Source organism: Anopheles aquasalis, chromosome 2 (assembly GCF_943734665.1).
Source record: "Anopheles aquasalis chromosome 2, idAnoAquaMG_Q_19, whole genome shotgun sequence".
NCBI lineage: Eukaryota > Metazoa > Arthropoda > Insecta > Diptera > Culicidae > Anopheles > Anopheles aquasalis.
The window spans coordinates 68,613,147-68,628,146 of NC_064877.1; the positions used below are offsets into that span (position 1 = coordinate 68,613,147).

The 15,000-nt window shown below is 50.4% G+C and overlaps 1 protein-coding gene across 1 annotated transcript in view; it reads right to left on the reverse strand.

Moving 5' to 3' along the window:
• Nucleotides 1–11,855: 11,855 nt before the first annotated feature.
• LOC126581220 (homeotic protein female sterile) overlaps nt 11,856–15,000 on the reverse strand; it is a 3,887-nt gene continuing 742 nt past the window's right edge. The window contains exon 1 of the mRNA XM_050244728.1: nt 11,856–15,000. This exon is cut by the window's right edge and continues 742 nt beyond it. Within this exon, the coding sequence (XP_050100685.1) occupies nt 13,161–15,000 (1,840 nt within the window). The 3' untranslated portion in view covers nt 11,856–13,160.

The window sequence follows — 15,000 nt, forward strand, 5'->3', positions numbered from 1 at the left end:
CATTGTGCTCTGGCGCCGGGTCCTGAAACAAACGAGTGGCGGACCAACTTTTAACCCTTTTTCGGGAGGAAAATCATGTTCGGGTACGCGCGCTCGCTTACCACTCGCCACTGCACCAGGGGCCGTGCGGCGGTCCAGGAGAACCGATTCCGTGCAGCGATAAACAAACTCAACTCGTCGATCGTCCTCGAACGGTTTGCCCGAAATCATCATGGCCACCGATCAGGGCCGCCAAAACGTGGCCGATTGGATTGGGCTTTGTTTAATTATCATCTGCATTTCGTGGCGATGTAACCCCCCGTGTACTTTGTTGGCGAGCAAGTGCCTTATCGGTTGCTCTTACCGAAATTGGAAATCAACTCACTCGCGCTTCACTGGCACGCATTCAGAGATCGGGTTCGCTTCCAGCCAACTGATAAAAGGACAAACATTGTCGACGAGCATTCGCTCGATATGATATGGGCATCGGAACGGTGGCTTCCGTTCGTTACGTTCCGTGAACGGATTGACTTCTTGGCTGACGGCGTGCAAATCGTTAGCATATGATGCCAATTAACATTCGAGTTTAGGTTTGTTTGCGCATCGCACAACCTTCAATTATGCTCTAATGCTATCACCACGAGCTAATTAGGAAAATTTGTGAGCTCAATGATATTAGTACGCGAGTGGAGAATTATGTGAATTCTATCCAGCAGCTCGTCCTGCGACCTTTGTTCGAGATTTCTTTCGACTCAAGATCAACCGACTAACTAGCATCCGAGGACAGCCCTACGAATGTGAATCACTTGGTACACGTTGGGTCAATGCACGCGGATCCGATCCATTGCTGACGCGGCTCACAGCTGTTTCGATTTTTCGTGGCCTGGCGTCAACTGCGAAAATATGATTACGATAGCAGTAAGCAGCCACCGGCAGGCAGTCGGTAGCTAGGGGTTGTTTCAAGGCGCACAGACACACAATACGAAGCCCCTTTGTCTCGCTGCTAATAAGAAGACATCGGTGATCGATCGTCACCAGGTCGATTGGCCAGTAGACAATCGTCTTGTGTCATCAAAAAGCCTTTAGCGAAACATTACACCTCAGGTATGGAATGATCGTTCGGTTCGGCATGTATTACATGCTAGTCGCCCTTCATTTATGCCGACATTGACGCTCGAGAGAGTGAGAGATTCTACCAAAAGATCGTTTGTGATCCCTTTGGATGCTGGAAGTTTAATTTCAAGAAAACGGATGGTTAATGATAAGAATATTATTTAGTAATGGACAGTGATTTTGCAATAGACTACAATAGAATACTCTAGAATAATTGGAGAGGAACTGTGACATTCAATGAACCGTCACCGATCGATTTGGAATCAAATTTTCCAGACAAATATTCAACCAGATCCCATCATGTCCCAATCCTGCGTCGCGATACGCTCGTCGCTGGTCATTTACCTTTTCCTGCCATCTTTGGCCAACCTGGGGGCCACCATCAAAGACGATACTGTTACTAACTGTGGACTGTGTGGCTTCTATTTCAACTTATTCCCATCGTCCGCAGTAGCACAGTCATCGTCATCGGCTCGTCGTCGACCTGCTAGTCCACGGTTCTGCACGGTGAAAGATCGAACCGAAAGAAGCCACCAAGAAGTGGCGCAGGGCCACCGTTCGCACCGCGGCTGGCTAGAGCTGGTGGCGTGTGTAACGTATAAGGTTAAAAGTGCTTTCGTCTCGTAATTTAATTCCTTGGCACCAGCGGCACCAGCAGCAGCAGCAGTGCGAGCCATGTGAGGCCTGAACGGAACAAACAGCCCCGGGAAGCGAGCAACATGATGCTCGCCTCAAACCGTATCCGCTGCCTTGACGCTGTGGCTTCCCTTTGGGCAAATTCACAAATCTGGCGTACAGGCCACTCTCGGGATCTGGCCGAAGCGTTCTCTTTCTCCCTATCTCTCTCTCTCTCTCTCAATCCAGGTGCAGGTGTCGTCGGAGACCGGCCGACCGGAGATTAGTTTCATTCCAAAGGACCGGGAGCTGGGCCCAGGTTCGGTTCTCAATTTATTTTCCGCCTAATTTGAAGCAGTTTCCGTGCTCAATCGGCATCGGCTACGTGAAGAAGGGTTGCAGCTACCCCCCGGGGACAGACTCCTCGCACCGGAGGGGCGTCAACAGCACCGAACGAAACGTGCAAAAATCGAAGACCGGAATCTTTTCGTCCCCACGCCACGACGCACGACGACACCTTTGTTCCGGCTCGCAAGGCGGAAGCAGCAACTTCTCCGAAGGGGCCACCAAGCATAGTTTGGCTGTGTAACCCGCATCTGCAGGCTAACGACTACAGTGGGTGGCTGCAGGGCATCCTCGCACCTCGACCCCCCCCCAAAGAACCAGAAGATGTCGCACGACGATAAAGAGATAACGAAAGTACAAATTGTCCTGTGCGTCGGTAGTCTAAGCATGTCCCTGGCACCGATTGAGCCTTCCTACCATCATCTATTTCCCCATCATCATCATCAGCAGCAGCAGCGCGAGCATCATCACCGCGATTCGCGAGCAGAAGTGAAGCATAAAATTGTCGTGCTTCGCGCGATTGTCGCGTAAATGTTGTCAGCGTCGCGCTTCCCTGTCGTGTGTGGTGCTGTTTCTGCTCACCTCGGACGTAATTCGCGGGCTTTTGCCTCAATGATTGGGCCCCTCTCCGCGGCAGGTTGTGTGTTTGCCCACAACCCGGATGCTCGTCGATCGTGATCGGCGACGAGTTGGAACAGCAGAAAATGGTTCAATCAGCAATAGCGTGCAGTCAAATCAAGTGCAACCAAAGATTGATTCACGGCAGCCAGCTAGCTGCACGTGCGGCCCATGATTTATCGTTTTAGAACGGAGAGGAGCTGCGTGGCGCGAGGAAGCGAACAGGAAATTCCCTTCTTATCCTCCACCGAATAATCCCGCGTGGTGAGGAAAAGTGGCCACCAAATGATGAGTTGCGCAAACAGATTGTACTGTATGTGCTGTAGAGATTCGATTCGATTAACTCCCCGGGTACTGGGTGATGGTGGCGAGTGGGCGATATGTTATCAAAATTCGCGACCATCGCCACACTTTGCCCCTTTTTCTCGATATTTTATGATGTTTACGGTCACCCCAGTCCGGGGCGGGGCAGCCAGACCACATCAAACAGAATTAATCGCTCGTTCACTCGCCGTTCCGGTGTGTTTTTTTTTGTGTTCATTTTCGTTCGCCTTTTTGGGCAACAAATTTATTCATGTTAGGAGGCCAAAGACCATGCCATCCCTTCCCCGCTGCTGGCCATGTGTGTTAGTCATATTGGCTAGGACATTTCAAACCCCGTTCTAACCCCTGCGCTAAAGAGAGGAGACAGGAGTGACAAGTGGACTTTCTGGGAACGCTCGAAATGTCACGTTTTACTCATTAGCCATAGGGCAACCCACACCGGGGGTGTCCGCTCTTCGGTGGCGATCTTGACCGGCGAGTGAGTTGACCGAGCGCAAACAGTACGAGCACACAGTATCGTCGGTATCGGGATGGACAGATACCCCGAAAACACCCCCGAAATATGGGATCTCGGTAATGGAAATCCGACTGACCGCACCGAGATCTCGTAGCAGAAGTAGAAGTACTAGTAGAAACAGCAGAGCACCGCTTGGTGTTGGCCTGGCCTCAACGTAAACAACTCATAAATAGAGCCGGCCAAATTTGATGTCAAATTTAATGTGCGGTCATCAGGATCAGAAGCTGGGCGGGAAGGACATAAGGAGTCTCAGGGACTTAGAAGTCTTAAGAAATGGGCCCACGACAGACCACACAATGGACGTCTTAAGTAAATTTCATTAAAATTTTAAGCGTTTCTTTGGAATTGCTCCCTTCCCTCCACTGTGCGCTACACGCTGGTCAATGGTCAGAGGGAAAGTAATTCGTTACACTTTCTTCGTTTCGTGAAAGCCCCCTCCCCCCACTCACCGGAAACTGGCCTTTTATCGGTCAGGGAAGGTTTAGGGACACGCAATCCCCGCAGGATTGCTTACGCTACGGAGTGGAAATGCGTTTGAATTTAAATTCAAATCTATTTATTACCGCAGTCAAATAGACACGAGATCTTAAGATCTTGTATCCTTTCCCGTGTCCTGCTTTCATATCAGCTGCCACCAGCAGCGCCATCCATCAGCAGTAGGAGCAGTGTATCATAAATTTCGGGCGAATGTCTCAACGCCCCGTGGACCCAGGACCCTTGCCAGGATCCTTTTCATTGTGTGCTTCCTGCCGGCCTATCCCGGTATCGCTCTTCATTCAACATCGGCGTCTCGGAGACGATTGCTATCTTAATCAAACTCGAATTGAAAATTCATCGCACGAGCCTCCGCGCGTGCCTCAGAGAAGGGATTGAAATGTTCAATATTTTGGAGAGATTTTTTTTTTATTTCAAATTTCACGCTCCATTCGCCAAATGGTTTCGGCTTCGCGCGAGAACATTTTCGGGGAAAGTGGAGGAACGCATGTTAGTGCAAGGGATGCTGGAGTCGGTAGGGATGTTGTTTGATGTTGATGTGTTGGCTATTCGGGCAATTCTGGTTGGCCGATTTACAATAGTCGGGGGGTTGGACTGCAAGAGATTTGGGTGATTTACTTACGCGTGATAACTGATCGCCCGGATGGAATGTTCGTCGGTGTATCAGTTCCAGCCGCATGCGTTGTTTCTTGATCAACCGAAGTCGGTATCGAGGACTATACTTGACCATTTAGTTTGTAATGTTAGAAAATATTGCTACTGTAAAACAATTTCAAAGTAATATTACTATTTGAGCTATTTCGTTTAGATTTTTTTTAAACAACTAATTTGGAGTTGCATTTGCATGTCCTCAATAGTTTCCTTTGCATAAACTGAGCCAAAAAAGGATAAAATTGTCTTTATTTGAAAACAATGCTCAGCATAATATGCGCCTACAGAGCATTCGAAATATTCTTATCAACAAAAACACACATTTATCAATTACGCATTTCCTGATTGCAACCACAATACGCAATACACAATCGGAGATTATGTTTAAAGTCTTCTCTACCATCAATGTACCGGATTGCGCTCGCATGGCGGACCGATGAATCCTCCCCAAACGGAAGCGGATTACGCGACAGAGGAGACGCCAGCGGAGGGTGCTCGGGATCGTTTAAGGCTAACATATTGGTTTCTCATAAATCTTCCTCTGATAAACCCTGCGTCGCCCCCCTGGTCGTCGGCCTACCCTATACTGTCCACTACCAAATCCACTCTCAACCCCAGTCCACCGGCAGCTCGCTAGTATCACGCTCCCTGTCCCTTTACTCTACGTCCTAATGTCACCACGACGACCGACCGGCCAACCGAACCGAAAACCACAATCTTTGAAGATTCTATTAGTGCTCGTTATCTTTAGACCTTTTCCATTATCATAATATTTAACCTCCGTGAGCTTCGGATCAGGACCGGCGCGCACGAGACGCCAGTAACAACACAACTGCACATAATATGCGCTCCCGTCGTCCATCCGCGGCCCGTTGATCGGTGCCATAAGCATCATTCCAGCACCCAGCAGCAGCAGCTCATATGCACAAATTAGGTCCGGTTTCGGGGCCATAGCGAATTCAGTTGTGTATTCTTTATTATTTATTGGCACTCCTCCTCCACATGATAGCAACAGCCAGCCGGCCGACGGATGGTATCTTCTTTGTTTTGTTTTGGTTTTTTTTTTCGGAATTTGGTGTCCAAACTGCTGCTGCCACTGTGTCCACTCCACGGGGCAGCTCGCCGCCCCGCTAGAACGAGCCGACAAAATACAATAAAAAACAGAACCTCCGGACAAAATTTAATATGTTCCCCAACCGAAGGAGGGGCCATATGGCGAAAGGGAGCTATTCTGCGCCGTTGTCGTCGACGGCTGCAAATCAGGACAACGCCAATGTCCACCCAAAGCATCAACACACTCCTCCGGTCCGATCGAAATCAAATCCCACCGTGTACACAGTGCATTCCCCGGCACCTTCGTCAGATCGTTTTATTTATTGTTTTTTTATCCTAACACCGGGTCCCCTTCTCCGTGAGACGGAATCTGGACCAAATACCCGGCTAATCTTTTGGCTGTGGCTTTTCACTGCCAAAGGCCACCGTCACCACCACCGTTGCACCCATAAAATGGCAACGAAATGGCCGAATGGTTTGCGGTTACGATGCTGGCCGGCCAACAACCAAGCACCTCGCAGCAATTGAGCTTTATGGGCCGGGAAAATGGCCAGCCTCCGGGGCCAGCCAGAAGTGTGAGGCTATATAGTGTGTGTGGGATGCTTTTATGTGTTCCATATGCAAATTACGGCCGCCGGAACGACCACCATGTATGGGCAAGGGCATAAGGATCCCCTTCTTAGGGTGACACCTTTCAAAGGGGATAAGCTACTCTCGGTTTGCTCGCGTGGTATGGAGATGTGTCGTTCGTGTTGTCATCACGCTCTCTAATCCGATCCGATCCGATAAGCCACTTGATGATGGTTGGCTGCGGTAGAGTCAGTCTGGGGGTCAAAGGTGGTACCATCGTTTGACAGATCTCGATTAGATTAGCTCAAGGGGGGTGAGTTTTTGTTTTGTAGAACTTCTTTAGAGACCGCACCTTTACGCAGTCCCCGGTTCTGGTTCAGCCTGGCCGAAGTTCGACGACTTATGCGGTCGCACATGTCGCGCGACTTGCGCGGTGTTGGCCTAGGTGCTGGCTCAGCACCGTGCCACGCTTGTAGCTAAAACAAAAGCCGGCAAAGCGCTAGTGCCCAGTGACCAGTGCTGGCTATTAGCATTACCCCCTTTCCTTCTACACCTGATGGTGGTGTCCACAGTGTCATTGACCTGGCGCACGTATCGATCGGCCTTCCCTTTGGGGAGCGTCTTTTTAGCTGGATCAGCAAAACTGTGGCGGTGGCCCCGGGGAAAACACAAAACACACAACACAAAGCGAGCGAAAGTGTGGCCCACAACCTCAGGGCTTTACCGGCTGAGCTACCGAATTGACTAATTATGTCCCTGGAACTGGAACTGCAATTGATGAACCGATCCGGAGCTCGGAAAGCTAGAAGCGACCATAAAAGAGCGGCACTAGTGGGGCCACTTGAAACTAGAAGTACAGCTGAGAGTAATAATCGATGCCAAACATAAAAAAATAACAAAAAAAAAATCCGGAAAACCGGAACGTGTGCGACGCGCCAGGCCAAAACGCAACCACCACCTCACATCTCCCACACTTCAGATTGAACGGCCTATCATCCGGCGGTGGCCTGTGTCCCTCGTGGGACACATACACAGGATGACACTTTATATGAGCCAAACGTGACTTTTATGAATTTAATTTTCCAACCACACCCCACGGCGATACACCATGTGGCAAGGACCTGTCCTGTACACGGAGTTTACTGTCGGTGCGGTCACTCGCTAAACCGAATTAGGTCCCTGTGCTGCTCGTGAGCACATCTGGAGACGGAGGGAGAAGACGATCCTTGGTTGAAGTGGTGATTGTTGGCGGGCAAAAAAAACCGAACAAATTAGTATCACGCATCACGATTGGGAGTATTCTCGTTGCGTTGCACGGTCGGAATTGTACTAAATTCGAAGTTGAACTGGTGCGCACGAGGGAGCGAGGGAGCAGCACAAAACGTAAAACCAATCGACACGCTGAACGACAGAGTAGAAAAGAGCGAACCCAAAAGGTGTCCACCCGTGGGCCCTCGTCGACCAACCCATACCGGCCGCCCCAGGACGCATTTATTAAAGCTCTGTGGCGAAGCGTAAACAGTTTTATCGTCCCAGACTGATAGTAAAAGCCATCGAAAGAAGGGCGCTATTGATCAGCACGGCGCTTCTTCAGTTGATTGTCATAATGAACCTCAAGGAGAAGGAAGGAGCGCCAGTGACCGAGCCCTAGGCGAGGGGATAGGCTGGCTTTACGGGAATCTGTTCTTTTTCTTTCTTTCTTTTTTTTGTAATCGAAAGGGGCGAGAGAGAGAGGGTGGGTAAGGTCGTGGGACATCTTCATTGGATCGTTCTCCGTTCGGCTGCTGCTTATATCCCCTCAAGAACGCGTTCCCGTTGCATTCCCTTTTTTATGTTTCGCTGGGATCTACTCTTTTTTTCTCTTTTTGTTAAGACAGAGGGAAGTCCTGCATATCCTGCAGACAGACTAGGCCGGCCAGGCTTTGACGCTAGTCCCGTGTGGCCCGTTTGAAGGTCACGGAGTAGTCAAACGGCACTACTCGAACGGGAGAAGAGGCGAAGGAGGAGGGAGGGAATCGACCAATAAAATGTGATTTTACCAAATTGGATGTCAGCAGGTCGGGGGATGGTTCGGATGTGGCACCGGTATCGACATCATCGAGTTTTCGATGATAGCGCACTTGAGCTCTCCTGCTGGTCCGTCAAGGCACGTTACGCGCGTCGCCTTTTTCCCAAAAACGGCACCCCCGGGGGGTGGTCCGGTCCGGGTTTTTGAATGATCCTTCGGGAGTTCCCCGGAGTTCACTTTCCTAAGCCGCCTTGTGCTCCATGCCGCACAACAGAAGCAAAAAAAGTAGAAGAAAAACGGGAGGAAAAAAAACATAAAACGTGCGTCGAAGCGGAACAATAAGGGGTCGGGCGAGTTAACTAGTAAGATCCGAGTTAGATTGGAATGCCGTTCGAACGATCAACATGTGCAACATTGTGCTACGGATGGCAGTAAGCAATGACCAATATTCCTGCATCCTTAAGAAAGGCTACCTTCCATTCACTACTCGGTCACCACTCGGGAGGAGGGAAGGGATTTTGTTTGCTGTTGTTCTTCTTCTAATTTTAGCCTTAGTCGTTGTCAGCGGCGGCCGGCCAACACACAAAACAGACCTACTTTTGCAATCATCGGTCCATCTAATCGCTAATCTCCCTATCCTCACTCAGTCGGCCACAATCAGTAACGGGCGATCGATCAGTGTAATCATCTCGCTGGCGATGAACTCGTCCAGGTTGTGCTCCCCCAAAGAGAGCCACAGAGAGCTGGTGCAGTGCAAGTGAGATGTTGCTACTTGCAGTTTATTGGCACCGATGGCTGTAAGCTAAACAGTGAAGCGATTAATCGTGAATCCCACTTCCACGCTTCAAGCAGGAGCAGAGCGTGTTGTTACGAAACTGCGATGCGATAGTCGACTGGCGTGATTGGCGCACGGGCATCAAATTTCTTGCGAAAGATTCCGATGTGTGCAGATGTCTTGTGCGAATTATGATGCCTGTCCGTCGATGTCCTTTCTGCGCGGTTATTTCTTGTGTCGCATAAAAGTCCGTTTCGATTTTTAATGGCTGCCCTCCCCACCCACCGGGAGCAAAAACGATAACAATAAAAGATCCACCGGAACACCGGAACCGAGATGTTTTGATTGTAAACTCCGGGGGTACCATCGTAAAAGTTGCCTTTTATCATAAATCAGGCGCGTGGATGTATTATTGGCCCCGCTGCTGCTGCTGCGACTGCTTCCCATTTTTTTTGGTTTTGTTTTTCCTGTCGCTCTATTAAACCATCAACTTCGATTGATTCGCGTTGTCCTCGGACATGGGCTATTTACTTCATTTTTTTTGGGGGAGAAAAGATTAGTTTTTACTAATTTTTTGTCTCCATTAGTGGAGGTTTAACTACACAAAACGTTCGCTCGTCAACGGCATCGTATATCCACGAGTAACGTTCACTCTATCTTTCCTCCTCTCTCTCTCTTCCCCCCAGGCATGTCCTGGACACATGTTTATGGTTGTTCTCTGTGTGAAAAAGGGTGCGAAAAGGGATACTCGGAGTAGCAGAGCAGTAGCAACAGAGCAGAGATCATCGTGATCATTATCCTGGTCACGTTTTTTCGTACATCGTTACCGGATATCATACCGCAGGCCAGGCGCACTGTCCACCCGCACTGTCGGTCAGTCCGGGGGTGAGTTTTCGGCGGGTTGTTATTATCTGATGCCATATCAGACACCCCATCAGTCGGTCGTCCTCGCCGGTTGGACTCTCTGAAATCGACCCATTTACCATCCGCCCCTACACAAACCGTTTAAGCTATTACGATGCTTTATATGGCCAGGAGGACATCCAGCGTTCGTCTAGCTATGAAGGTTCTTTCTTTTCCTACAAAACGCAGTCCAGTCGACGGCGCTTAGCCGCTCGACCTAACTCTTCGCATGTTTGGTGTGCGTTTGCAGAACGGGGGGATCTGCGGTCGTGTCTGGTGTGTAATCCGAGGTGTCCCGTTGTTGCCACCAGGCACACTGCGGTTCTGGGAAGGAATGTTGCGACCTGCTGAAGGTTGAAGTGGGGAAATCACACGAGATGTTTTGGTTGAATAAACACATTTTTCAATCCACGACGGCGCACAGGATGTTCTGGAACTGCTAGGAACTGGAGCAATTTAGTTGGGGCCACTTGAAATAATTTGAAAGACCTCGCTGTGGTTTGTGTTGTTTATGGTTGCGAGATTCTGGAGACCCAACCATTGCCCCCATATTTCATTGACACCTATGGCTCGGAATGTGTAAAGTGTGTCAACATATTTATTTCAATTTGCTCAAAAGCAGACCCCAAAATCTTAATCCTATTTACCGCCGTGCGCGACGCTAATCTGTCGCACCATCGTTGTCGATGATGGACCGACGACCAATCGAAGCATTCATAACTTCATCCACTTGAAAGCAGGCGCGTTAATGTGCCCGAGCGATCGAGTTGGCCGTCTCCAGCATCTCTCCGACGGGCAGCTGCTCCACCAAGCAACCAACTAATAAACAGAACATCTAGCAGCCGCGACAACGGGCGTGTGCCTGCCCTCCAGAGCGCCGTGCGCGACATAAACAAACGATTAGATAATGAAGCCACTTCCAGCTGCGCCCAGTGGAACGAATGTCTAGATTTTTGGGAAATTAAAAAAGAATAAACCTCGCTTCAAATAAAGGGCCCCAATGTTTACATCATTAATCTAATATCGAGAGGGGGGGGTGCCTCATTGTTTTCTGGACGCGCACTTACTTAACACGAGTGACCGACCGTTCAAACTCTCCGGATGGAATTTCTAACTCTCGGTGCTCTGGCTCGGCTTACCGTCACCGTGAGCCTTTCCGGGAAGACGAATGATAGTGTCTGGGGAGGAATTTTAGCTGCCTTGTTGCTTCAATATTGTCACCACATTCGCTTTCGAAAACAAAAAAAAAGGAAAACGGATCAAGCGGGATATTCAGATTCACCAGCGTCCATCATTGCACCCGGGCTCTCCGAGGGCTTCTGTCTCTGGGCCACACAAAGCTAAAGCGATAAAATGTAAGACATTTGAAGAAGCCCAGCCTGAGTCGGGTCTGTGCAAAACACCAAAGCAGATTGTTTGCTTTTTCTCCGGAACGATGCCCGGCCATGTCGATGTTGATACGATTACGCGCCCAAGAGCGCTCAACGCGTTTATAACACGAGACTGCCACCAGCCACGGTGGCCTCGGTGTTAACCGATCGCTGTTACGGAATCCGGTGGTCCGGCGGTCCTGCAGGCCGGGTTTTTAATGCCACCCGCGACATGTACACCCGATACGCGAGAGTTGTGGGTGTGCCCTCTTGTGGCTGGATTTTTCTTACTCCTTTCGATCCCGTTATGCTGGCCAATCGCCCGTCAGTTAAACACAAACAAGTGGTCCCCCAAAAGGTCCGATCTACAGCATCGAAGGCAACATACAAAGCGCGCCTCCACTCCGCCAGGCTGTTGTTTCTTTCTGCTCCAAAGGGGATTCGAGGAGAAACCAAAACATGAAGACGAAACAGGCGCGAGGCGCGAGCATTTTTGTATAATTTTTGTGTTTCTTTACTTTCTGTAACATCATTTAATGATAAATTGTCGTTTACGTTTGCTCTAATCCCCTTTTCCCTCGGTTTTTTTTTATACACTAGTGGTTTTTTTGGTGGCCAAAGTGGCGACCCCATGAGAGAGCGACCGTTACCTTGGATACATCCATCCATCCATCCAGCCCCATCACTTTAGCGCTTCTTCTCTCAAACAACAACGCATCCCCCCAGCTCATCCATCTCGGCCTGCTTGAGAACGAAAAGGCGAAAACAAAAGTAAACCATGATGCACTTCCTCGAACGAATGATATGGATGCTGCTCCGGCTCCCTGGATCCTGATCTTCTCTTTCTGTGGGTATGAAGGTCTTTCAATCCTTTTCCCTATCGCTTCTTATCGGGTTCGGTTTTGTTTTTTGGTGCGCCTTTGATGATTTAACTTAACTCAGTATCTATCACTACTATTATTATTGTTGTTGTTATTGCATTGCGCCATAATGCACCTGCCGTGCAGAGTCAGGCCGTGTTCTATGTACAGGTCAGTGTTTCCGTTCCGGTTTCCGAGGGATCCCTACCAAACGGGTGGAGTGGACTACTACGTTAATGCGTTGGTTGCTGGTGTTTGTAGTCACCTCGGTCTCAGTCGTATACTTTTTTTTTTCGTTTTGCATTTTTAAGTAACAATCTTCGCCCAACGGAAGGAAGCATTATGTGGATGGTTGCAACAACTTCCGTTTGAATCTCTAGTAAATGATGCGCTGTCCACTAGAAGCCACAGTTGAGGTGTTGTTGCACGCAACTTTCACTTGGCTTGGCCGTACGATCTGGTTTTCTCCGTTAGTTTCCAACAAACGCAACCACAGTTTGTGGCTTTCGGTACAAAATCTAACATAAAGTAACATTCTATTCTGACACAACCGAATCGAAACAATGGGAAACTCGTAAAGGAAACTTTAAAACGGAAGTAATATTAAAAGCGTTCGTACAACAATAGAATACATTCATAAAACTTAGGCAGTAACAGAGGGTAATTATCAAAAACGACCAAACGCAACGACTTCTTCGATTGACAATTGTAAGTAACGTAACTAAGAAACAACGTATAAAATCGTCCTCTAAAAGTAGATAATCACTAAGGACGAGATAAGAACCGGAATGCAGACCGGAACTGAGAACCGGAAACATTAGACAAAGCGGCCATCCTTGCGATCATCTCCTATTTACAGTGGCAGGGCTCGCGGTGATCGGTCGCCGATTTAACAACCGTACCGACTGGCCCAGGATGAAGGCGTTTGGCCACCACCACCACCACCGCCGAGAGTCGTCTGGCGTCATACGTAATACTCCTGCGAGCTGACGCTCTCGGCGATCAGCTGCTTCACTGAAGGAACTAGTCCGGAATTGTTGTTGCCGCTGCCGCTGTTGCTGCTTCCACCAGTGGCACCCCCGGTATTGGCACTGCCACTAGCACCGGTGTTAGTACTGCCACCGGTAGTACCACCACTGCTGCCACCGTTGCAGGAACTGCTGTTGTTGTGGCCACCTGCGCTGCCTCCACCGCCACCTCCAAGGTGCTGCTGCTGCTGCTGATGATGATGGAGGTGTTGTTGCTGTTGCTGCTGCTGCTGCTGCTGCTGACGAGACTGTTGCTGATACTGTTGATGCTGATGTTGCTGCTGCTGCTGTTGCTGGTGTTGATGCTGCTGATGATGATGGTGGTGCTGTTGCTGTTGCTGCTTCTGGTGGGCTTGATGGTGTTGATGTTGCTGCTGCTGGAGAGCGTTGGCCTGTGACTGTTCCCGCTGGTACATCTGCAGTGTCTGCATCAGCTCGTCCCGTTCCTGCTTCAGCTTGACCAGCTCGTGTTTGATCTGCTGCATCTCGTGGTGCATGTGGCGATTGGTGAGCTCCAGATCCTGACGCTGTTGGAGCCGCTTCGAGCGACAGTTTTGCGCGTAACCACGGTTTTTGAGCGTGCGCCGCTTCTGCTTCAATCGGACCACCTGATCGCGGGGGCAACCGTGTAGCCGTTTGTTGAGTTCGCGCACCGACAGCGTCATCAGCAGCTCATCGTTGATTAGATCCTCGGATGATAGTCCGTTGAGCGAACCACTGCCGCCACCACCACCACCGAGTCCGTTGTAACAGCTACCTCCACCGCTGCTGCTGGTACCGTTGCGGGGCGAGATGGTGGAGCTGGTCGAGCTGACCGAGTGTGGCCGGTTCGGGTGCAGCTGATGATGGTGATGATGTGGATGATGCTGATGGGACGATGCGTACGAGTGCATGTTCAGCGCCACAAACTCTAGCTGACCGCCCGAGGATGCCCCAACATGATGATGATGATGATGGTGATGATGCCCAAAGGCACCACCAGCACCAGCACCGCCATTGCCGACACCACCCATCGTTCCGTTCGAGAGCATACCACCGTTTGGACCATTCTGGCCACCGCCAGGACCACCAGCAACGGCCAGTACGCCCGCGTACTCCTTCCGATCCAGCCACTCGCCCGTTTCCGGTCCGATGGAGCAGTGCAGTGGCCGCAGATCGAGTGGCTGCTCACCGCGTATCGTCTGTGGCAGGAACATCATATCATCGACCAGACCGGTTTGCGTGCGGCCACCACCATAGTACACCGTGTTCCCGTATCCACCGGCACCTCCTCCACCTCCACCAGCACCATTGGCCGTGCCTGTTCCGTTAGCACCTGCACCACCACCACCACCACCGAGTGTTCCGTTGGAGTTTGGTGAACCGATGACCGGCGGAGTTTCCGGTGGAGTCGATGGAACACCGCTGATCGGAGGATTGAACAATATCGGCTGGCCGTGGGTAGGGCCACCGACGTGCGTAAACAGATCACCGGTACCACCGGGAGACGAGCAGGCAGCATGCAGAAGCTTCCGTTCCTCCAGATGCCATCCACCGACGACACCGCCATTCGTGGCCGCCATTGTGGCTCCATTGTTGACGGCCTTCAACCGGATCGGCACTATGACTCCGTTCTCATCCACCGTCGTACCATTCCACACGTTCTTGGAAGCGATCGCACCACCCCCTGCACCGGCACTACCGACCAGCACGGATGGGCTGGTATCCTCACGCTTCACATGTGGCCCCGTATCGTGGTCCAGGTGTTCCAGCACAAACTCCTGTATGTAGTGATCG